This window comes from Aureobasidium subglaciale (assembly GCF_000721755.1).
Source record: "Aureobasidium subglaciale EXF-2481 unplaced genomic scaffold scaffold_0, whole genome shotgun sequence".
Taxonomy (NCBI): domain Eukaryota; kingdom Fungi; phylum Ascomycota; class Dothideomycetes; order Dothideales; family Saccotheciaceae; genus Aureobasidium; species Aureobasidium subglaciale.
Genome location: NW_013566995.1, coordinates 889797 through 910144, shown reverse-complemented (window position 1 = coordinate 910144; position 20348 = coordinate 889797). Strand labels below are relative to the sequence as shown.

The 20348-nt window shown below is 51.1% G+C and overlaps 11 protein-coding genes across 11 annotated transcripts; 4 read left to right on the top strand and 7 right to left on the bottom strand.

Moving 5' to 3' along the window:
- Positions 1-1077: 1077 nt before the first annotated feature.
- On the bottom strand, positions 1078-1936 carry AUEXF2481DRAFT_24746 (uncharacterized protein; the record flags this gene model as incomplete). Its single annotated transcript, XM_013493467.1, has 3 exons — positions 1078-1186; positions 1240-1763; positions 1823-1936. 3 exons carry the CDS (start codon positions 1934-1936, stop codon positions 1078-1080), a joined length of 747 nt encoding a protein of 248 aa, XP_013348921.1.
- A 162-nt stretch (positions 1937-2098) lies between these two features.
- Positions 2099-4333, top strand: AUEXF2481DRAFT_75503 (uncharacterized protein). Its single transcript, XM_013493466.1, has 3 exons — positions 2099-2389; positions 2451-3728; positions 3783-4333. The coding sequence occupies exons 1-3, from the start codon at positions 2295-2297 to the stop codon at positions 3856-3858; spliced, it is 1449 nt and encodes a 482-aa protein (XP_013348920.1). The 5' UTR covers positions 2099-2294; the 3' UTR covers positions 3859-4333.
- On the bottom strand, positions 3895-6174 carry AUEXF2481DRAFT_75502 (glycosyltransferase family 22 protein). The gene is made up of 5 exons (XM_013493464.1): positions 5661-6174; positions 5372-5602; positions 5173-5318; positions 4955-5122; positions 3895-4905 (listed from the first exon to the last, which is right to left on the bottom strand). The coding sequence occupies exons 1-5, from the start codon at positions 5847-5849 to the stop codon at positions 3936-3938; spliced, it is 1704 nt and encodes a 567-aa protein (XP_013348918.1). The 5' UTR covers positions 5850-6174; the 3' UTR covers positions 3895-3935.
- A 249-nt stretch (positions 6175-6423) lies between these two features.
- Positions 6424-7609, top strand: AUEXF2481DRAFT_34615 (uncharacterized protein). Its single transcript, XM_013493463.1, has 3 exons — positions 6424-6506; positions 6559-6736; positions 6790-7609. The coding sequence occupies exons 1-3, from the start codon at positions 6501-6503 to the stop codon at positions 7515-7517; spliced, it is 912 nt and encodes a 303-aa protein (XP_013348917.1). The 5' UTR covers positions 6424-6500; the 3' UTR covers positions 7518-7609.
- Positions 7610-7808: 199 nt separating this feature from the next.
- AUEXF2481DRAFT_61398 (uncharacterized protein) lies at positions 7809-9175 on the top strand (the record flags this gene model as incomplete). Its single annotated transcript, XM_013493461.1, has 3 exons — positions 7809-8219; positions 8274-8943; positions 9000-9175. The coding sequence occupies 3 exons, from the start codon at positions 7809-7811 to the stop codon at positions 9173-9175; spliced, it is 1257 nt and encodes a 418-aa protein (XP_013348915.1).
- Positions 9176-9343: 168 nt separating this feature from the next.
- Positions 9344-10352, bottom strand: AUEXF2481DRAFT_84489 (uncharacterized protein; the record flags this gene model as incomplete). Its single annotated transcript, XM_013493460.1, has 2 exons — positions 9962-10352; positions 9344-9909 (listed from the first exon to the last, which is right to left on the bottom strand). Exons 1-2 carry the CDS (start codon positions 10212-10214, stop codon positions 9344-9346), a joined length of 819 nt encoding a protein of 272 aa, XP_013348914.1. The 5' UTR covers positions 10215-10352.
- Positions 10353-11050: 698 nt separating this feature from the next.
- On the bottom strand, positions 11051-12011 carry AUEXF2481DRAFT_34612 (uncharacterized protein). Its single transcript, XM_013493458.1, has one exon. The coding sequence runs from the start codon at positions 11577-11579 to the stop codon at positions 11187-11189; it is 393 nt and encodes a 130-aa protein (XP_013348912.1). The 5' UTR covers positions 11580-12011; the 3' UTR covers positions 11051-11186.
- Positions 11452-12118, bottom strand: AUEXF2481DRAFT_34611 (uncharacterized protein). The gene has a single exon (XM_013493457.1). It carries the CDS (start codon positions 11973-11975, stop codon positions 11733-11735), a length of 243 nt encoding a protein of 80 aa, XP_013348911.1. The 5' UTR covers positions 11976-12118; the 3' UTR covers positions 11452-11732.
- Positions 12119-12245: 127 nt separating this feature from the next.
- On the bottom strand, positions 12246-13668 carry AUEXF2481DRAFT_24739 (uncharacterized protein; the record flags this gene model as incomplete). The annotated part of the gene is made up of 4 exons (XM_013493456.1): positions 12246-12541; positions 12597-12997; positions 13047-13506; positions 13557-13668. 4 exons carry the CDS (start codon positions 13666-13668, stop codon positions 12246-12248), a joined length of 1269 nt encoding a protein of 422 aa, XP_013348910.1.
- A 910-nt stretch (positions 13669-14578) lies between these two features.
- Positions 14579-16920, bottom strand: AUEXF2481DRAFT_133326 (uncharacterized protein). The gene has a single exon (XM_013493454.1). The coding sequence runs from the start codon at positions 16725-16727 to the stop codon at positions 14766-14768; it is 1962 nt and encodes a 653-aa protein (XP_013348908.1). The 5' UTR covers positions 16728-16920; the 3' UTR covers positions 14579-14765.
- A 1322-nt stretch (positions 16921-18242) lies between these two features.
- On the top strand, positions 18243-19833 carry AUEXF2481DRAFT_134170 (uncharacterized protein). The gene is made up of 2 exons (XM_013493453.1): positions 18243-18888; positions 18975-19833. Exons 1-2 carry the CDS (start codon positions 18685-18687, stop codon positions 19725-19727), a joined length of 957 nt encoding a protein of 318 aa, XP_013348907.1. The 5' UTR covers positions 18243-18684; the 3' UTR covers positions 19728-19833.
- Positions 19834-20348: the final 515 nt, after the last annotated feature.

The window sequence follows — 20348 nt, the reverse complement described above, 5'->3', positions numbered from 1 at the left end:
CGGAGGTTCCCGATACATGTCCCCCCAGTCCTGATGACGATTTTGGAATTGAATACAAAGACGACGACGACGATGAAGACGATGACGATGACGATGATGACGATGAGTTAGTGATTGGCGGATCGAGAGCTGACGCACGTCGACGCAGTGCATATGTACATGGGTCCCAGGCTACTAGTCCAACAAGTCGTGCTTCGGGTGTTCAGCCTCTGATGACACCGAGCTCTTCGGAGGACCGGTTCCCGCCCAACACGCCGATGTCGTGTTCAAATCCCTCGATTCCCTCATTTACCACAATCGATTCCGAAGCCCCGCAAGAAAAGGCTGCGGATGACCGAGGTGAGCTCCTCGATCCCTTGGAGACACCGTTCACGCCCTGTGTCCCTGTGCTTGAGGACGACGGATACTCGGGCGACAACGCCATTGAGAGCGACGAAGACGATTACGAAGATTCATCCGATGATGACGGCGGTCTCCAGATGGTGCGGCGACGCTCGGCGCCGTTCACACCTAGTGGTGGACGAGGACTCGGAGTCAGTAGCACGTCGTACTTTCCTCGTCACTCACGACGAGGCACCGGATCTTCGGCCTTGTCCAAGAAGTCCTCACGGAGTGGCAGCAACAATACAATGAAGAAGATACGCAGTCATGATGAGAGCGATTGAATTATGTTGTGCGATACGATCGGCTTCTCGAAGTTGAGATGAAGAAGCTTTGTTTTAATAGTTTCCTTTGCAAGCGATGGCGTCTATAGAGGAGTTTTTTTTCTTTTTCGGATTGAGGGCTGGGCCTGCGATTACCAAATTTCATGTTCATGACGACGGCATTGGATGAGGAGGTTCTTCTTATCATTACATCAGTTGATCTGCATGGCGGACTGACCCAGAAGCAAACAGTGAGTGAGGGAAGAGGCTCAAGAATATCGGCTATCCTGAGCTGCCAATACAGTGGCAGGTCCTTCGTTAAACAGATAGAGCAATCATAGACAAGGCGGTACGCAATGAGCAGAGCAATATTAAGCAATCAAGCAATCAAGCAATCAAACAAAAAATGGAAAGTGCAATATGTGGTATCTTATCATAACATGTCGTCGTCTTGGTCGTCGATTGAACTCGCCGCATAGCCATTCTCGGCATCCTCGGCGTCTCTTTCTTTTCGCGTCTGTTCTCTCGAAGCACCGATCTTTCTGTTTTGTGGTTAGCATGCGCCAGAGGGAGAAGTGAGATGAGCGTAGGATACCTTAGACCGTCGACGACACCGACGATAAAGGACCTTGATTCGGCGATTTCTAGAGCGCCTACACCATTCATCTGAACACCAGCACCTGCGTCCAGAACACGGACACCCTTCCTCAGCTTGGCCATGCGAACTTCTTTGAGGTCACGTAGCAGACGTCTGACGGTATCGGGTTCTTCAAAGTCATCGGACGCATGTGAAAGGAGCATATGGCTGAGCTCCAACCAGTGGTATGGCAAGGCATCTGGTGCCGCACTCGAAGTGCTCGAAGGTAGAAAAGGAGCCGACATTTCCAGTGCTGTCTGATCCAGATATTGATCCGAGGGTAACGTCTTGGAAGGAGGCAGCGGAGGTGGAGGAGAGAACAGGTCTTCATGATCGACCTCGGTGTCGAGGATAGCGGACAGAGCCTCGGGATTGAGCCACGGTGGAGGCAGGATGTTTGCGCGACGTTGGCGTTTGAGTAGTAGAGCGAGCCATAGAGGAAGTGGTGTGGGAAAGGGAGGTGTGAGGGCTTTAGTGGGACCCTGGTGACCATCAATCAGTACATGAGCCTATGACGGACGCCTCTCTGCGAAACACTGACTCCTAGCAACTCGAGAGACTCGAGGCGCTGACGTGGTATCACCATCACCGTTTCCATCTCGCACAGAAAGGCCACCTCGCCTGGCGTCAGGCCTGGCTTCAGCGGTAGCGCCATGTCCAATGCATGTATACCGATACCCCTCCAAACAATTGTCAAGAGTCCCCACCAGACGTCCGTGTTCTGACGCGTTTCTCGCGTTCGAGAAAGTCTGGGGCCCGAGCGTTTTCAATTACACCTCTTGGCGCTCTCTGCCATCCGACATTCGACTCATTTTATCGTTTGGATAATTATCGAACTTTGGACTGGACCTTTGGCTCCGTCAATATTACAACCCTGCATATCGACTCTGCAACTCATTTTGAGTGCTGTTCCCAAAGGAACAAACCAGAGGAAACGCTATCCTGCCATACTGGACATCTGAGTCATCACATCAAGCAAATTCTTGCGACAGCGACCTTTTGGAATAAACAACATGGCAACCGCTGTGGCGGCCGCCCCAGGCCTGTCTTCTTTCTTGAAGTCTCTCAAACACGCCGACGTTGAGAATTCGATTGAACAATTCATCTCGTATGTTTTCAGTATCAAAATTATCACAATATGATCGCACCCCGTCTGACAATATCAAAAGGCTTTTGAAAAGACGTCAAATCAGAAACTCTAGACCATGTGCCATCGCAACTACTCAGCTATTGCTTCGCATTGTGGCTGCTTCCAGGGCCAGAGATGCTGCTTCTCTGATCGAGCGCGTACGCAAAGTCGGTCAGCGTTTGATTGCTGCCCAGCCTCGTGAGATGGCAGTCGGCAATATTGTGCGTCGTGTTCTTGGTTTGATCCGCGAAGTCGAGGAGACCGGTTTGGATGCTGGTGCTCTTAGCGAAGCCGAACACAGTGACGAGCCTCATCATTCATCACACAACGACTCTTTGCACAGGCCGGCCTTGAACTCTCACATTTCAGCTTTCAGTCCGCTAAATCACGGCGTTTCTGCGCCAAGCGCTACAAATTTGGGGCAGGAGAGCCTTTCTTCGCTTGACTTTGCCGATGCCACCGGTGTTCATAGACCCCCTCTTCTCAGCACTCACACATCCTATGCTACAGGTCCTCAGGGAACTTCGCTGTTCGGTCTTCTCTCACATCCTGATGAGCCCTCTCCGATAGCAACACCACCAACAGGTGCTCAGTCTCCAGTCTCAAAGAATGGTTTCCGCTTGGGAAGCATCGCAGAGACTTCGCAAACCAAAATGGACGTCAAGGCCGAAGTCATTGACGGCATCAAGGAGCTCGTCGATGAATTGGAAATCGTGGATGATCAAATCGCCGCTTCTGCGCTCGAGCACATTCACGCCAACGAGATTATCCTCACTCACACATCTTCGCAGACGGTACAGAAGTTTCTGATTGCAGCTGCTCGCAAGCGAAAGTTTACTGTTATTCACGCCGAAGCATATCCTAATGATCACGTTGACACACATGCCACGATTCTGACTGGTGGCAAGAAGGGCGATGATGACGATGAAGAGGCTGATGAGCGATGGAAGCCGCTGATCTCCATGGGCATCCAAGTCATCATGATCCCAGACTCTGCTGTCTTTGCTCTCATGTCTCGTGTCAACAAGGTCATTCTCGCCCCGCATACCGTTCTCGCAAACGGAGGTCTGATTGCAGCTACTGGTGCCCTGACCATCGCACAAGCCGCCAAGGTGCACCAAACCCCTGTTGTCGTGGTCAGTGGTGTGTACAAGCTCAGCCCTGTGTATCCATTCGACATGGAAGAGCTGGTCGAGTACGGTGACCCGGGCAAGGTTATCGATTTCCAAGAAGGCGATTTTGTCGAGAACGTCGATGTCACCAACCCCATCTACGACTATGTCAGTGCCGACCTTGTGGACCTCTACATCACCAACCTGTAAGTTTCTTTTCATCACATACACACGCGATTGGTTGCTAATTATCTCTGCAGTGGAGGCCATGCACCCAGCTATCTGTACAGGATTGTCGCGGACCATTATCGTGTAGACGACATCAATCTCTCGTAACAAAGATTCTAGCTAAGACGAAACGAATACTCAAAAAAGCATTTTCCACACCACTTTGGGTCGACCATGTAAATATTCTACTTATCCTTGCTCAGACACCAGACCAAAACGTCTCCATGGCGCCGGTGATCGTCATGCCAGTGCGTATTGAATCCTCTCCAGCACTCTTCGTACGCAGTCTTGGACAAAAGCTCAGTCATGGTAGGCTCCAATTGTTCAAAGAAAACCAAATATTCAGGCCACTGTGCTCGTTCTTGGTGTATATCGATCTGTGCGTCCAAAGTTCGTGCCCTCAATGATGTCTTGTCTTCCATATTTTCGTGCATCCAAACGATCGGGTCTGCATAGAACTGATCCGCCTCATCCATGTAGGATGCTCGTGCCTCAACGGGAACATCAAGTGGAGGTTCGCATGTCAATGCTCGAGCGTCAATATTCGGGTGTACCAAGTGACTTCTCCATGGGGTGCTGTGACAAGGCATCATGAACATGACCGTGGTATCGGATGCTCCTCCAAGCTCATGCTGGCGTCGAAGATGATGCAGTACGTCGATGACACCTCTCTGATGAACTTGGCTGATGTAAAAGGCCAGAGTCATGTTGACAGCGACAAAGGAGCCAAGAAGCGTTTTCTTCAGAACAGTTCTGGGAAAGGGCAGTGGCGAGAAAAACTGCGCGAAGGGACCTGCTGCCAAAACCAGTAGTCCTGGCAGCAGAGGATAGATGAATCTGACTTCCTTATGAGCAATCAGACTCATGACTGTGACAAACACAAAGGCTGAGATCGCTAGCGGCCGTGTGACTTTCTGACAGTCTGCGCTATATGTAGCATTCGAGAAGGCGACCCAACAGCCCCAAGCCGCAAATGGTAATGTTGTGGTCAGAAGCAAGGGTAGTCCCTCTGTCAGGTAGTAGTCGGGTCGGTTCCGACCATAGAACACGGCAAGAGATTGTACCACGTTGAAGTGGATAAAACGAAGGGGGGGGAACGTCCAGTCTCCGTAGTGGAGACGATCGGAGGCGAGTGAGATGGCAATCACTGAGAGACTGCAGAAATCGTTAGTATAGATAGAAGGAGGAACATGACACCACTCACCCTGAAATCACAGCTTCTCGACACTCCACAGCAAGTGTCCAAAGTGCTCGTGTTGGATTGATGTCTGCACCAGGTGCTGCTGTATACAATGCCATGACAATCCAGATGATCGCATTTGTCGGTCTCAACACTGTGGCTGTAGCAGCCAGCCCAAGCGCTGCTCGGAGGCTATGCTACTGTCAATTGTTGGGCTCTAGAATTATTTCAGTACATCTTACCTCCTGGCATTGGAACCCGGCTTTTTTGGATCATTGCGCAGAGGCCAGAGCCAAAGAGCGACTGTAGTCAATGTAGTCTCCAGAGAGTTAGAAAGCGTCCTCGTCGAGCAGAACCATTGCCACGGACTGAAGACAGTAAGGAAAAGCTAGGACGTGACATTAGTACAGCTGACCGATCATCAAGAAAGGCAAGACTTACCGCGGCCGAAGAAGCCTGCGAATTCTTGCCGTGAGCCTTTGTGGCCAATTTCCAGATGAAGTAGTCAGTAGTTGCTGCGAAGCACGCCTGTGACACTTTTGGAGTTGCTAGAAATAGTTCTGCCTTGGTCGTGGCTTCCAGGTTCAGAGACTGGGCAACAAATGCCGTCACACGATAGACAGCTGCGAAGAGAAAGGGGTGTAGCGAAGACCTCAGTCGCTCTCGCCATTCCTGAATGGCCTTGTCAGTGATTCTGTTTCGTTTCCCAACGTTGGCGAGACAGCTGTACCCAGGTTATCCATGCACCACTGGAACGTCCAAAGGCTATGTCCCATGCAGGCTCCAAGGACTGGAAGTATTCATCCGGTTGGAAGAAGGTACGGATAAGGAGCGCATTGCATATTCGAAACGCAAACAAGAAGTACAGGACATTGGCATTTGAAAATGATTGAATGTGCTGCTTCTGCATTGGCGGCATTTTATGTTGTTGCCCGTTTTGCTCCAATGCTATTGGAAAAGGGGAAGCAGCGAAATAATTACTCCTGGACGTGAAATTGTACCACCGGATGTTGGTTCAAGACAGTCTTTGCGGAATCATCAGGGTGAAGTTGATATTATATCTCGAAGATGGTCTTCTTCGTGGACGTTGACTAGGAAGGAAGAGTTGTACGTTGCCGCGCAGAAGCCATCGGGGCACGAAACTAAGACTCGAGTTCCTTCACCAAGTGGTATAATTGACACTCGGGCGAATTTCGAAGGTAATGCGATATCAAGTATCTCATGGCAGAGCTTGTACTCGACTCGCATTCTTACCTGCCCTTCTGAATCAACATCGACTCAAGTGACTGCGGAAGAGTGACTGCTAGATCAGTCTAGGCGACGTCATCACTCGTCGGCTTTTGACAATTTTTGCTCGAGGCGACTCTCGACCACAAACAACTCGCTCGTATGCAGTGCTGGAGAACATCTAGGATATTCCTAACAGTACCCAGAGCCCGCACATTCCCAAAGTCCTATCACAGATTTCCCGCCATGTCAACAACAGCAGGACCCGATCCGCTCACCGCTGGCCTGAGTGCTGTTCCGGTGCAACACGAGGACAAGCAAGCAGCATCCTTGAAATTTGCCGATGTTGGTTCGCAGTCGAAATCATCCGAGCCCGAAAGACGAATGCTGAGTCTTTGTAGATTGGCATCAATCTGAGTGATCCTATTTTCACGGGTGTCTACCATGGCAAGAAGGCACATGACGACGACCTACCACAAATTATCCAGCGTGCTCTGGGAGCTGGCTGTCGAAAGCTCATGGTCACAGGCTCTGATCTTGAGGAGTCTCAGAAGGCCATTGACTTGTCTGAGCAGTATCGTGCGTCAAGATTAATGCCTGATGTCTGAGCATGGTTGCTTACTCGTCAACAGCTGGACTGTGCTACGCTACTGTAGGCGTTCACCCTTGCTCCGCCATGACTTTCGACAAGTACGCAGATGGACCCGACGCATTGCTATCCGCTCTCCGCGATCTCGCCATCAAGACGAAGGCTGCCGGCACCGCAGCAGCATACGGCGAGTTCGGCCTCGACTACGATCGTCTACACTACGCCGACAAGGAGACCCAGATCAAGTACTTCCGAAAACAACTCGACATTGCCGTCGAGGTACAACTACCACTATTCCTGCACTCGCGTGCGGCAGCAGAAGACTTTGAAGCCATTTTGAAGGAGAGACTTGACGAGTTGCCGAAAAGAGGATGTGTACACAGTTTCACGGGAACACTTGAAGAGATGAAGAACATTGTCGACATGGGTTTCGATGTCGGCATTAATGGGTGCAGTCTGAAGACGGAGGAGAATGTCCAGGTGGTCAAGGAAGTTCCACTGGAGCGACTACAGATCGAGACGGACGGTCCTTGGTGCGAGATGCGACCTTCTCACGCTTCAGCCAAGTACTTGAAGGACGCACCCCAGCTTCCCAAGGCCGTCAAGAAAGAGAAATGGACAGCGGACAACATGGTCAAGGGCAGAAATGAGCCTTGCACCATCCCAAACGTGGCCTATGCCATTGCCAACATCAAGGGGATCTCAGTCGAGGAGGTATGTGAGGCCGCCTGGAACAACTCAATCAAGATGTTCGGACTCGGTGAGAAATAGATGCTAGATATACACCACTAGATTTGTTGCATAGATCGGCTAATCTACTCGAGTACTCGAACGACATGTTGCTTTCGGAAGTACATGCCCGAATGACCTTGATATTTCTGGGGTGAATTGCCCCGAGGGCAAAGATTGTGGGGCAAACCCATTATCGGGTTTCTCTGCGAGAGTCAATAGCCGACCATGTCGGCAATGCTCTCCAAAAACATGGAAAGAATATAAAGACTCTCTTCTAGTCGTCGGGCTTTGTCTTCTTGACCTAATAATTCCAATATCATATTTACAATCATGTCTGCAAAAACCAATGCTACCATCAAAGGCGGAGTCGACAGAGGAGACAGCTACGAGAAACTGACTTCCGTCCAACCCTACGAGAAACCACCTCTCCACAGCATCATCAACTGCGACGATTTCGAAGAAGTGGCAAGAAACACATTGGCCAAGAAGACATGGGCATTCTACAGTTCAGCGGCTACAGACTGCTATACCTACGAGCGAAACCGCAGCTTCTTTAGCCGTATCTGGTTCAGACCCCGCATCTTGAGAAACGTCAGTAAGATTGATACTACAACTACAATTCTCGGTCACAAGGTTGGTGTGCCGTTTATGGTGCATCCGGCTGCGTTGGTTAAATTGGTACATCCGGATGGCGAGAAGGGAATTGCAAGAGGCCTCAGCAAGGAGAATGTGCCATACTGCGTAAGTTTTGGATTTGGGATTTGCCATGAAAAGTATGCTAACGTGCAACTACAGGTTTCCAGCAATGCCTCATATCCCATCAATGAGGTCGTCTCATCCGTACCAAAAGGCCAGCCCTTCTTCTTCCAACTCTACGTAAACAAGGACCGCAAACAATCAGAAGCTCTGCTCAAAAAAGTCCGCGCCGCGGGTTGCTCAGCCGTCTTCGTCACAGTCGACGCACCAGTTCCTGGCAAGCGAGAGGCCGACGAGAGGGTTTCAGCAGACGCCAGCACCAACGCACCCATGACAGGTGCTCAAGCCGTCAACGACAAGAAGGGCGGAGGTCTGGGTAGAATCATGGGCAGTTACATCGACAGCAGTCTGAGCTGGGATGACATGCAATGGCTACGTCGATGCTGGGACGGCAAGGTTGTGCTCAAGGGTATCATGAGTGCCGACGATGCAAAGATGGCTGCCGAGGCGGGAGTCGACGGTATCGTGCTTAGTAACCACGGCGGCAGGAGTCTGGACACCTCGCCACCATCCGTGATGATACTGCTCGAGTGCCAACGCAGGTATCCTGAGATCTTCGACCAATTGGAGGTGTATGTCGATGGTGGCATCCGAAGAGGCACTGACATCTTGAAGTGTCTTTGCTTAGGTGCCAAGGCGGTTGGGCTGGGAAGACCTTTCTTGTACTCGGTCAACTATGGCGCCGAGGGAGTGGACCACATGGTAGACAGTAAGTCCATCTTCCTGATCACATACACAGTAGCCGACGCTGACGAACACCAACAGTCCTCAAAGATGAGTTGGAGACCACCATGAAGTTGATGGGCATCACCGATCTCTCGCAAGTGCATCCTGGTCTCATCAACAGCTTGGATGTGGATCACCTGGTGCCTACTACAGCGGATCATCCATATGCCAAGTGGAGTCCAACGAAGAGATCGAAGCTGTCAGCACGCTTGTAAATGTGAACAAGTAAATGCATTTAGCACTTGGCATGTATATAATAATCTCAACCAAAATAATCCACTCGACTAGACATGTAACCCATGTGTTCAAAAATCAGATGGTGTGTAAAGCAATAAGAACATTTTAAATTTGAGGCCGGCGGAGACGTGTTGGCATGATCGTAATCAAGCCTCGACAGCCTGGTCCGCCCCTTGCTCGGTGCCAACACCCTTCTTGGACGAGTCGATTATTGTCTCGGGGGCCTTGATTTCTGTGGTTTCTGACTTGGCGTTGGGACCCTTGAGATTCTTCTCGGTAATAAGGCCCTTGAGCCACTTGTTTTCCATCTCGAGTTGGTTGACACGAGCCTCGAGAAGCTGGACCTTGTCGGACATGTCCTTGGCGGTCTTCTCGAGAGCCTGCTCACGTTGCTTCTTCTTGACACGGAAACGGGCACTAGCAGCAGTGTTGCGGCGACGCTTGTCCTCCTCGGCGGCCATACGGGACTCGTCCTCGAGATCGTCGGGCGACGACATGGCGGCAACAGTCGACTTGCGCTTCTCGCCTACTTGGGGAGATGCGTGAGAGAAAGCAGCCTGGGGTTGGACCATGTGGGGAGCATGCTGAGCAGAAAAGTCCAGACGGGTAGAGGGCGAAGGAGCGATGGCAAGGCCGTTTGGCGGAGAGGGCGGCAGGGTGCGGGGACGCGACTGCTGCTGGAAGTTGAAGTCGGGGAATTGGAAGTTGTTGGCTGCAGTGGATTAGCTAACGAGGTAGGACGAGGTGCCAAGGGAAACGCTTACTGTTTCCAAAGTCGAGGGGCTTGTGCATGTCGGGCTGCAGGTTGGCGGGGGACTGCTGCTGCTGAGGCATGTCATTGAAAGCGGGCATGTCTCCATCGAAGTCGAAGAATTGAGTGCTGGTGAACATGGCCAGGTCATCATCGAAGATACCGAGTTCCTGCTGGGCGGCCAGGTCGGCGGCAGAAGGCACCGTGTTCAGGTTGGCGATGTATTGCGACACGTTAGGTGCGCGACGTCCGTTGTAGGTCGACATTACGGGCGGAAATGGGCGGCAGGCGCGCGGCGGCGCTGGTATTTGTTTAAAAACTCAAGAGAGGCGGGGGCGGGGTGTATAGGTCGTATTCGAGGATCGCTGGGCGTAGCAGAGGGTCGTGGGATGCTTGCGTGCTTTTAGGGAGCGAGGCAGGAGCAGAAAGTCGGACGAATTGGAAGTGCGACTGCCTGACTTGCAATCGTTGGGGGGCACTTTCGACCTGCCGGCCCACTTGGCACGTGCATTGAAACAGCCCTCGATTCGCTCCTCCCTCCGCTTTGATCCGCCCACACCAGTGCGCATCTTAGCATCATCGTTGTGTCAATCCCCTTTGTCCACCTCGTCCCGCTTATGATCAATCCATTTCATATTTCCTTCTGCTTGTCCTATTGCTTGTCTGCTTTGTCATGATTCCTCTCATCTCATCTACAAGCTTAGCATTGTGCTCCTCTACTAATACTCTCCGTCAACTAGTCCAGATTAGGTTGCGGGAACCTTTTTGTGCACCCCGCCCTCCCTCGGCTTACTGCTGCTTTCAAAGCCCACGCTCATGCTTAATAATAAATATCCGCGAGACTTTGACCAAGTGGGCAATGTTATCCGCCCTCGTTTGCACCTCCGAGACGACTGCCCATGCACTTACTTCGGGTAAACTGGAACTACATATTGATATAACAAACACTAGTAGGTGACCAAGCCTCAAGTGCTTCGACTTTTGATCACTTTTCATGAAGATCAGTGTCATTGGTGAGGAACGGTGGCTTGCATGCAGATGAGAAGCGTACTCGACAGCCAAAATTTCTGTAATGTCAGTCAGTATGGCGTGCTCAGCCCTACAACACTCGAGTATGAGATATGCCTCGACAGTCTCAACTCGAACCGATGACCCCTCGGACCCTTGGAGGGGCTTCATGAGCTGCATGTGTACGACATCATGCTGATGATCAATGCTATACCGATGGTACAAAATCTCTATGTCTTTCTTCGTTTCCTCTTGTTGGTCTTGTCTTCTTCTGCTTCCGTTTTGGTTTCTTCTTCGTCTTCTTCACCAATCCTCCTTCTCTTTGCTCCCTCGGTCTGTTGCCGCCCGAGCACGTACGCTGCCATTTCCACTTGAATTGACGTGATCGTCTTCTCGCCATCTTTGGACAATTTCTCTCGTAACAACTCCACCCGTTTGTACAGCTCTTGGTATTCCTTCGCCGAATACTTGATCTTCCTGTCCCAGCCATTACCTTTGCCCCCGGAGAACATTACCCATCGGAACAGTTCGTCGGAAAAGAACGGCACTCTCTCAGGGTCGTAAGTGTTGAGCAGGAGCGAGGCCGTCGCGGGCCCTACGCCACGGAGGCCTTTGGCCAACATTGCCACCGCCTTGTCCCACTGATCGCTGTCCTTGTCGTAAGTCTCGAACGCTTCTCGCGTACACTGCTCCACCGTCTCATCTGAATTTGATTCGACAAGCTTGCGCAGAGAAGGTCTGAAAGTGCCATGACCGCTGAAGGATTCGAGGAAGCATCAGTGTGTGCAAGGAAGTGGGACTCTCAACGCTTCAACGTACAGCTTCCAGTCCACTAAGGTTTGCACTTCACTCTTTTTGAGATGCGCGTCGTCGGTCCTTTCCGATAGTGCTTTAGGTATGGTCTCGAGTCGGTGCTCTTCCAGCTCGTCTAACTTGCTCGGAACAAGGTCTTTGTATGACTTGAGCAATTGCGTGAACGTGTCGTACGTAATAGTCTCGTGGTCATGAGATTCATCCATATTTGATTGCCCGCTTCGAAAATTGTGTATGGTTGGTAGATGATGGGATGGTTGTTGCACAAGCTGAACATGAATCTCTGGGCGCACGGATCAACAACAACTCATCAAACAAATGAAAGTTCGAGGATACCTTCTTCCTTCATAACACAACATCACTTTTGAGCGAACAAAACAAATTCAAGCTCTCCTAAGCAGCAACGTTGTGATTCTACTATGATTTGATCATTGTGCTGTTCGTAATGTCCATCAAATCACTATCCTCGTAGCTCCTCACAGCTTAGCTCTCTCCTGGATCAGAGAGTAAACCTTTGGCAACGACTCGATCGCCTCGCGGTTACCTTGTATCTGTCCGACATTCTGGTAGCCGGCAACGTTCAACAGGATATCAAAGTCTGCCAAAAGCGACTTCATGACATGCCTCACGCCATGCTCGCCCATGATGCTCAATCCCCAAATCCATAGCCTGCCGACAAACACAAACTTGGCTCCCAGTGCAAGAGCCTTGAATACATCCGAAGCTCCACGAACGCCCGAGTCGAACATGATGTAGATCTTGTCACCAACAGCTAGAAGCGATAGCATTAGCAGCTGCATTCCTTTACGCTTAGATCGTGGACATACCATCAGCGATCTGCTCCAAGGCATCGAGACTGGCAACAGCGCCGTCGACTTGTCTACCAGCGTGATTACTGACGACGATGCCATCACAGCCAATCTCAACGCACTTTCTGGCATCAGCCACGCTCTGAATACCCTTGATGGCGAAAGGCTTGCCGCCGCTCATCTCCTTCCACGTCTTGATGAGCCAAGGCATCTTCTCCCAACTGTGTGCTCTTCCATGCCAGACGTTATCGATCCATTTAGCACCCGCTCTGTTAGGCTCTTTCTGTGGGTCGATGCCACTTTCTGCCATTCTCTTCTGGAACACTGGATCCGATAGGCCCAAGTCGTGACCGATTCCGTGATAGAAAGCATAGTTGCTATTTGCGACGTCGTCGTGTCTCCAGCCGAGCTGCCATGTACTGGAGGGTGTTAGTTGGTCTCGCGAGTCAGCAATGTCGGAACACATACTCGACAGTCAGGATGCAAGCAGTAAAGCCAGAGTCTATAGCTCTCCGCAATAAGGAGATCGTCAACTCATCATCGTGAGGCATGTACAGCTGGAAGAAACGAGGACCCTCTCCGTTAGCAGCACCAACATCCTCTATGGGCTGCGAGCCAGCAGTGCTCAAACAATAAGGCAGGTTGAGTTCCTTTGCGATTTTCGCGACAGGAAGCTCTCCAAGAGGATGATAGATCTTGTTGATACCGACTGGAGAGAATCCGATGGGTGCGCTGGTTTTGTGTCCCCAGATCTCCCAAGTAGTGTCGCGCCTGTTGGTGTCGACCAGCATGCGAGGAATGATGCGATGACGATAAAAGGCCTGGCGATTGGCAAGATGTGTTGTCGAGTAGCCTGCGTTGGAAGAGGCGTAGTACCAGCCACCCTCCGAGAGCTTCTCTTTTGCTCGCTCCTCGAGCTTGTCGGGGTCTATGTAATTTAGTATCTAATCTGCGCTGCAGTAGTTGCATTCCGCTTACGAGTGTTAAAAGGAGGAATCTTCCCCTCGTTGTCAGCCCAGAAGTTTTCTCTCTGGTACTCGGCATACTCAGGAGTAGATCTGAACTCCTTGTTGGGGTTCTTTGTATCCATGATTGACTCGATGCTTTGATGCAAAACACAGCGGAGATCAGAAGAAAGATTGTTGATCGTCAACAATCAATTATAAACCTGAACTTGGCGGAAGCTGCGGCACTCTGTAAGTTCGTACCGTCATCTCAGCCGCCATAACACCACAAATCAGTGCCGCTGTCCCGTCCTACGTAAGCATGAGGATATGCATATAGCATCATCAAAACTTCGTCAATGATATCATCTTGTTGAACCTCCCCCCACGTTTGGCCCGCTTTCGGCTAGTCGGCAGCAAGTAACTTGGCCAGGACAGGCTAGTCTCACGATCAAGCTTCTCTTGCTCGTGGGGTTAATGTATTTGACATCTCTTCGCCTGAGGCTCAAATTTATTTCAGAAAAGGTCGGTGATAGAGTACATGGCTCTGATTTGCGTACTGTAGTCCATACTTTCGAAGCAAAATGACGTGGTTGATTGGCAGTCGATACGCATCTGGTTGTGTCAGACGCAGAACCTCCCCGTGTACAAAAGAAAGGCCTACTTGTAGCTGTCTTACCGCACGAGATTTCCGAATCTGGAGCAATGGCGCCGAGATAAATCGCTTCAACGACTCCCTGAGTAAGGCAGTTCGATACAAGATATAACGTGCTACAGCTCGTTGTCGCTCTTCTCTGCTCATTAAGAACGGATGTGTATGTCAGACGCACATGCATTGAAGCGAACCCACTTGAATATTGATAGAACATGGATAAAGGTTTGATTATTTACAACGAACAATAACTGACTGCTTTGCTAATAACACGGATTCCGGCATTCCGAAAATAGACGAACGCTCATTTGCCTCAATTAACTCCGCCAGCGCCTTGCTGAACTGCTTCATGATAATGTGAAGAGAACAAAGGGAAAAATGAAATAAAAACAAAGGGGTATCTGCAGAAAACCACACATGTTGAGCATGTCCGACAGCAACTGCTTCTTTTACTTCCTTTGACGGAGAGGATGGAAGCTGCTGTTGTAGACTAGCGCTGTGTGGTGGGAAACAATAAAGAGCCGAAAGATTAACTGGGTAATGTTGTTACAAAGCTGAAGATGATCGAAGGACCGACAAATGGTTGTCAGTCTACTTCTGAGAACGACTGTTGGTGATGGAGGGACCAGAGGGCTGAGTGAAACTACCGCTCTGGCTCTTCATCTCGGGGCTCAAGGCCAAGGGGCTAGACGAGGTGGCGTTGGCATTCATCTCGGAAGTGTCTGGTTCGTTGCCAGCCGAGCTCAGAGGTTGCAAGCATCCTTCGCCCTGGACATCGTAGACAATTGCCGCCCAGACATGCCAATGGAGAACAGCGAGATGAGTGACACGCTTGAGGACCTCGTCCATGGGGGGCTCGCTGATGACCTTCTGAGAGACACACTTGCCAGCAGGCTGAGTAGGAGGTAGCATGGCGTCATGGAGAGCCAGAAGATTGTGTCTGGTGCTGGAGTTGATAGCGTTGCGGAGCCTGGGGAACTGGGCACTGAAGAGTTCCTCGAGCTTAACACCAAAAGCCGAAGAGGAGAAGGGCAATTCTGCGCGAAGGTGGTGCTCGACGATACTCATCATGTCGGAGTCGAAGGCTGCAGTGGCACCTTCGAGCTGGAGAACGAGGCGGACGATCTGGGCCGAGATATTCTCGAGGTTCTCCAAGTAGAGGCGTGACTCGCCGATTATGTCGGCGATGTTGGCCTGTAGAGACTTTCTGGCAGCAAGACGAGTGTTGTCATCGATCTTGTCCTTGATGAGGATGTCGAAGGCGTTGCAGCACATGTCCATCTGAACCAAGCTGTGGAGATCGCTGCGAAGGATGCGCAGGCGTTCAGCGTCCAGGTGGAAGGTTTCGGGGAAACGAGAAGAGGGATCTTGCGAAAGCAGGGAGCGGAGGACGGCCGAAGAGAAGATCTCCAGAGGCGCGAGTCCAAGGGCACGGTTGCTGAAGAGAGACTCTTCTTGCTTGAACCAAGAGCGAGCACTTTCAAGCTTGAAGCGATTGGCGGCGATCTTGTGGAGGTGGTACTTCTGCTGGAAGTTGACAGTGTCGTCGATGAGCAAGCTGCGAAGATGTCTGATTTGATGGTTGGCGACGTCCAGCTTCATGGCCTCGAGAATGGCGAGAGTCTGTCTGAGTCCGGTCACGATAGCGTTCTGATCTTCTTGGTTGACGCCTCTGGTGGTCTGCTCAAGCATCGAGTCGATCCACTCGTCTCTCATAGGGGCGCAGTGAGCCTTCAGGATGGAAGCCAGCCACTGAGCCAAGTCCAGAAGATTGAAGACGCCCTTGCAAATTTGCTGCATAATCATGTCGACATCGAGTCTCTCTGCGACGATGGCTTGGTCACGGTCAGGCACAAGAGTCTTGAGGATCTCGTAGATTGTGCTGAAAACTCCGGGAAGTCTCATCTGGTTGGTCTTGATCATGAAAGTGTAGTACTCGAGTTCGTCTGCGCTTTTGCACTCCCTGAGACGTTCGCCGACTGCTTTGTAGATCACCAGCTCGGCCAACAAGGCCTTCCAGTACTCGTCAGCTGACTTCAACTTCAACTTGCCTCTGGAGCCATCGAGGTTGGGTCTGAAGTGGAGTTCGCGATCAAAGTTGACATCGTGACGGAGCTTGGGGTTGTTGATTATGCGACCAACATCCAACTCACAGAGTGAGTCTTGCGTGACAGGAGGAAGCATGGCGGCTCTCTGGTATGGAGTAGCGAAGTCGATTGCGCAGGTCGCGGGGAGTTCGTCGAGCAGCTCAAGGATGTGGTGGCGGAGTTCAGAAGGATCCAGCATGTCAATGTCTGATTCAGTGTCGATGTTGCTCGAGGCATCGGTATATGAAGCATCCTCTGGAGAGAATTGTGAAATCATGTGGACGGATGTCTCATGATCGAGCTCGTGCATCTGGGTGTTCTCTGCACGTGAAGATCTCTGAGTGGCAGGTGTGTCGTTGCTGTTGTTATCGTCGGTCCATGATGATGAGTTGTTGTCAGCACCCAGAGACATGATACTGCTGATAGAATCGTTTCTTCTACCGGATCTACCACCGTTGCCTTCCATTGCAGCGAGACGGTGTGGTATGAGTGGGTGGGGTTAAAAAGGTTAGAGATCTTGGAAGGAGAAGGTGGTAGAGAAGTTGTGGAAAGTAAAGCTGGACGAAGCCTCGGTGACGACGTGGTGAATGATCAAGATCTTGAGCAGAGTGAAATCAGCTTTGGATATTCCTACGGCGACGCCCATTGGCTAGAGGAAATGGACTCGATGGCAGCACTCACTTGTCTGCAAAGGCGGTGTCCTGTTTCTGCCGATGATTGTTGTTATGGTATTACTGGAGCGTATGGATCCAGCCAAAGTTCTGATATTATTTATGGGTATGTTCGAGTTGTTCAACACGGCAGTTACAGCACTAATGGCGGTATTGATTTTACTGCAGAGGCCGCAAGCGGATGATGTCGTGGTCGTTGAAAGGTGGTGATGGGAGCGGCGACTACAAAGACTTGAGCGGAACCGGATGGCTGGGTCGTCGAGCAAAAGGAGAGTCGAAGGCAAGCCGAAACGCGGGGTGGTCGAGAGAAGAGGAAGGTGGGATGGGTGGTATAAGGAAAAGCGAGCAAGCAGGGCAAGAGGGGATTGGAATGTTAATGTTTGCGGCCCCTTCGATTAAAGAGACGACCGGACGAAACGTCTATGCAGGAAATAGAGCCTAGCAACTAGATGCAAAATACCCTTTGATCTGACACAGACACAACGTGCCCAGGAGTCATTAGGAGCATGGCAATAATTAACCCAAAAGCCGGGACCATCATGAACGCCAACCGTGCGGGTTCGATTGCGGGATGCTCTGATGAAAGGATTGGGCCCTCTATCCATCACGGATGCACGCTTTCGGCGTGGCACGAGACGTTTGCATCTGCTGTCTCATGGACAAGTTGCCATCCGCCAGCCTCACAATACCTGCTATCGTGTACATCGTTCTCGATTATCGAACTGTCACGCATACGTTGAAATTGAAAAGGGCTGGGTTGTGTGCATGTGGTCGCAAGGTTCAACGGCCAGCCCAATTTCGGAAAGAGAAACCCCGCCAAGCTGGCTCCCTTTTCTTCGGTTTTGCTTCTAGAAAAGGGCGTCCGTGAGCGAGATGCCCGCCTATATATTTGTTGCCAAACAATTAGCGATGATCTCTATATGCGCCAGGTATCCGCCCTGTCTGTGTTGCAACTTGCAGGTCCGCGACAGATCCACCAGCCAGGATCATTACGTGTGCGCGTTGCTGCGACTAGGGCAGATACCTCGTAACCTCTGTTGTTTTCGGTAGCCCGGCTTCATGATTCAGTGTATTGCGCCCGGGTCTGAAGAAGACGTATGTATTGGCAAAACGTTTGTGAAACTCTGCATTCGCTAGCAGGAAAAATGTCAGCTAGAACCTTGATCGTTCAGAGTCGATACCTCTGACGTGGGTTCAGGAGGCGGTTTCTTGTCACCCTGTCTCTGTCTCGCCATGACTAAGACATCCGAGTACAGGCTCGCATTCTCAGCGAGGGCTTCGACCCTCTGGACAACAGCATGTCTTGCACATGTACCTAACGTGCAGCAATCGAGTATCAGCCATGATGCCTTGGCGGAGTCTTGTTATGCTCGGTGACAAAACGCAAGGACGTATGACGTCGGAGGGGGCAAGGAGGGCACCTTGCACTGATTGCGAAACCGTAATCAGGCAATCAGCCGTCGTCCCGCAGTACCGTGTGGAAGACGACGTCCCTGAAACCGTTGGCGAGTGTACCGGCTGTGCATTCATATTGGAGGAGTACATGGCGCGAAGAAGCAGCGTAATACTGTCAGGTATCGCTGTCTGAGCTGCTCTCTTGCGACAGCTGCGAGGGTTCACAGTGAGCGCAGTGCAAATGTCTGAGAACAGAAGTCGGTCCTAGAACGTCGGAACTGGAATTGAGTGAATATCCAGGAGACATGGTGACAATTGAGTGATGCGACGAGGACGGGTGAGAAGACAACAGGTTAGATGAGAGGCATGTATGCATGTTACAGCATGGGATGCAATGCGGTATCACCCAAATCATACGAAGCACATTGTGATGATGGACGCAAAGCTGGAGTGTGCTGGCGAGCTTTGAATTCGCTTCCCCAGCACATAGCGAAGCGGACCAAGCAAAAAGGATGGGACACACGGCAAAAATCCCACAAGTTTTATCATAAACCAAACGAGGTCGGTAAGCGCATCCTGTATCCATGCTACATGGAAGCTTGCATCCCTGTACTGCAGACAGACACGTACTGACCTTGACCATGTAGACGATGGTCACCGACGAGGACAATGCGACCATAGAGCGCATGGTGAGCGAGGGCAAGTCGGCCATGGCCATTCGCGCCGCCGTGCCCGACGTGTCGCGTACAAATGTCTATCTCAAGATTGCAAAGTTCAAGAAGCACGGCACTGTGGGTCGTGTACAGACAAAGACGCTGGGCAGGCCGCGTGCCATGAGTGAAGGAGTCGACAAGTTCCTGCAGGGCCTACTCGCTGCCAAACCGGACATGGAGCTCGACGAGATGCGCCGTCATCTGCAGAAAGAACTACAATTGACTGTATCCATGTCGACCATCTCACGCGCTATTGCCCGTGCCGGCATTGCCACCGGTCAGCGACCTGTCCGTACACGCACCACAACTTCCACCTCTTCCGCCGCCCCCCGCCGTCGCGCCGTCAACAAGCTCATCGCCCAGAAAGAGCCCGATCTCTCTTTGACACTTCAGTCTCCCCTTCCTCTCCATGTCACACATGATGCTTCAATGGACCATCTCACCGAGCTGCCTGCCGATGCCCACCTTCTGGATCCGTGGCAGGACTTGACCGTACCCGTCTCGCAACATGCGCATCATCACTCTCAGCTGCAACCACACCACATGCACGTCCTTGACCCTTCCCTTGCTTCGGCATATCACAACGCTGCTGTATACCACAGTCTGTACGCAGATCCTGATGCTCATGTCATGGCAATGAATGCGTCCCCGCTGGACGTCTACAGAAGTCCGTATGCTCCCATCTGATCATAGGCTCTGCGGTGTTTTTGCCATGGGTCAGCACATTACACGATCACGAATTCACGATAGTATACGAAACCAAAGCTATAATACAACGTGCGTTTGTCGCTATGGCTAGGTCTATAGCTTGTAAAATAGACCATACATACACTTGTCCACCTTCTTCGGTCTCTTTAACGCGTATTCTATTGCTGAATGTCGGTACTTGCTGTCAGATTCATGACACCACTCTTGACAGACACTTGATAATAATGCTGTGCACACGACATGGCGTCTCGCATTTTAGCAGGCACTGAGCTTCACTACCAATACTGCCGGGGGCCACTCCATCGGCACTGACCACTGGAAGATATCCAGTATTCAAGACACATCCTTCTAGTAGTGTTTCGTTATCAAGATAGTGTTTTTTTGGGTCGATAACACCCATCGAGGTGCCAAGCTTGCTTTGGATTTGCTCCTCCAAGTCGGATTGGTTGAGCATAACACCCTGGTTGCGACATCGCCATCACGGTTAAGCACTCACAATACGCCCCTCAATGGTCAAAATGCTCGGGTCATACTGACAGTACGCTTTTGATATTCGGAGAGGTCAGATAGCCTCTTCTGCATGGGAGATACTCGCAATAC

What these genes read in the sequence shown, in the direction of transcription:
- AUEXF2481DRAFT_75503 (XM_013493466.1), top strand. Translation starts at nt 2,295, where the DNA reads ATGGCAACCGCTGTGGCGGCCGCCCCAGGCCTGTCTTCTTTCTTGAAG. An exon ending in TCGATTGAACAATTCATCTC is followed by an intron (nt 2,390 to 2,450) that starts GTATGTTTTCAG and finishes CAATATCAAAAG; the next exon opens with GCTTTTGAAAAGACGTCAAA. An exon ending in GACCTCTACATCACCAACCT is followed by an intron (nt 3,729 to 3,782) that starts GTAAGTTTCTTT and finishes TTATCTCTGCAG; the next exon opens with TGGAGGCCATGCACCCAGCT.
- AUEXF2481DRAFT_133326 (XM_013493454.1), bottom strand. Translation starts at nt 16,727, where the DNA reads ATGGAAGGCAACGGTGGTAGATCCGGTAGAAGAAACGATTCTATCAGC.
- AUEXF2481DRAFT_134170 (XM_013493453.1), top strand. Translation starts at nt 18,685, where the DNA reads ATGAGAGGCATGTATGCATGTTACAGCATGGGATGCAATGCGGTATCA. An exon ending in TTTATCATAAACCAAACGAG is followed by an intron (nt 18,889 to 18,974) that starts GTCGGTAAGCGC and finishes TTGACCATGTAG; the next exon opens with ACGATGGTCACCGACGAGGA.
- AUEXF2481DRAFT_34611 (XM_013493457.1), bottom strand. Translation starts at nt 11,975, where the DNA reads ATGGATGAATCTCATGACCACGAGACTATTACGTACGACACGTTCACG.
- AUEXF2481DRAFT_34612 (XM_013493458.1), bottom strand. Translation starts at nt 11,579, where the DNA reads ATGTTGGCCAAAGGCCTCCGTGGCGTAGGGCCCGCGACGGCCTCGCTC.
- AUEXF2481DRAFT_75502 (XM_013493464.1), bottom strand. Translation starts at nt 5,849, where the DNA reads ATGCCGCCAATGCAGAAGCAGCACATTCAATCATTTTCAAATGCCAAT. An exon ending in GTGGTGCATGGATAACCTGG is followed by an intron (nt 5,603 to 5,660) that starts GTACAGCTGTCT and finishes AAGGCCATTCAG; the next exon opens with GAATGGCGAGAGCGACTGAG. An exon ending in CCGGGTTCCAATGCCAGGAG is followed by an intron (nt 5,123 to 5,172) that starts GTAAGATGTACT and finishes ACAGTAGCATAG; the next exon opens with CCTCCGAGCAGCGCTTGGGC.
- AUEXF2481DRAFT_34615 (XM_013493463.1), top strand. An exon ending in TGACTTGTCTGAGCAGTATC is followed by an intron (nt 6,737 to 6,789) that starts GTGCGTCAAGAT and finishes ACTCGTCAACAG; the next exon opens with CTGGACTGTGCTACGCTACT.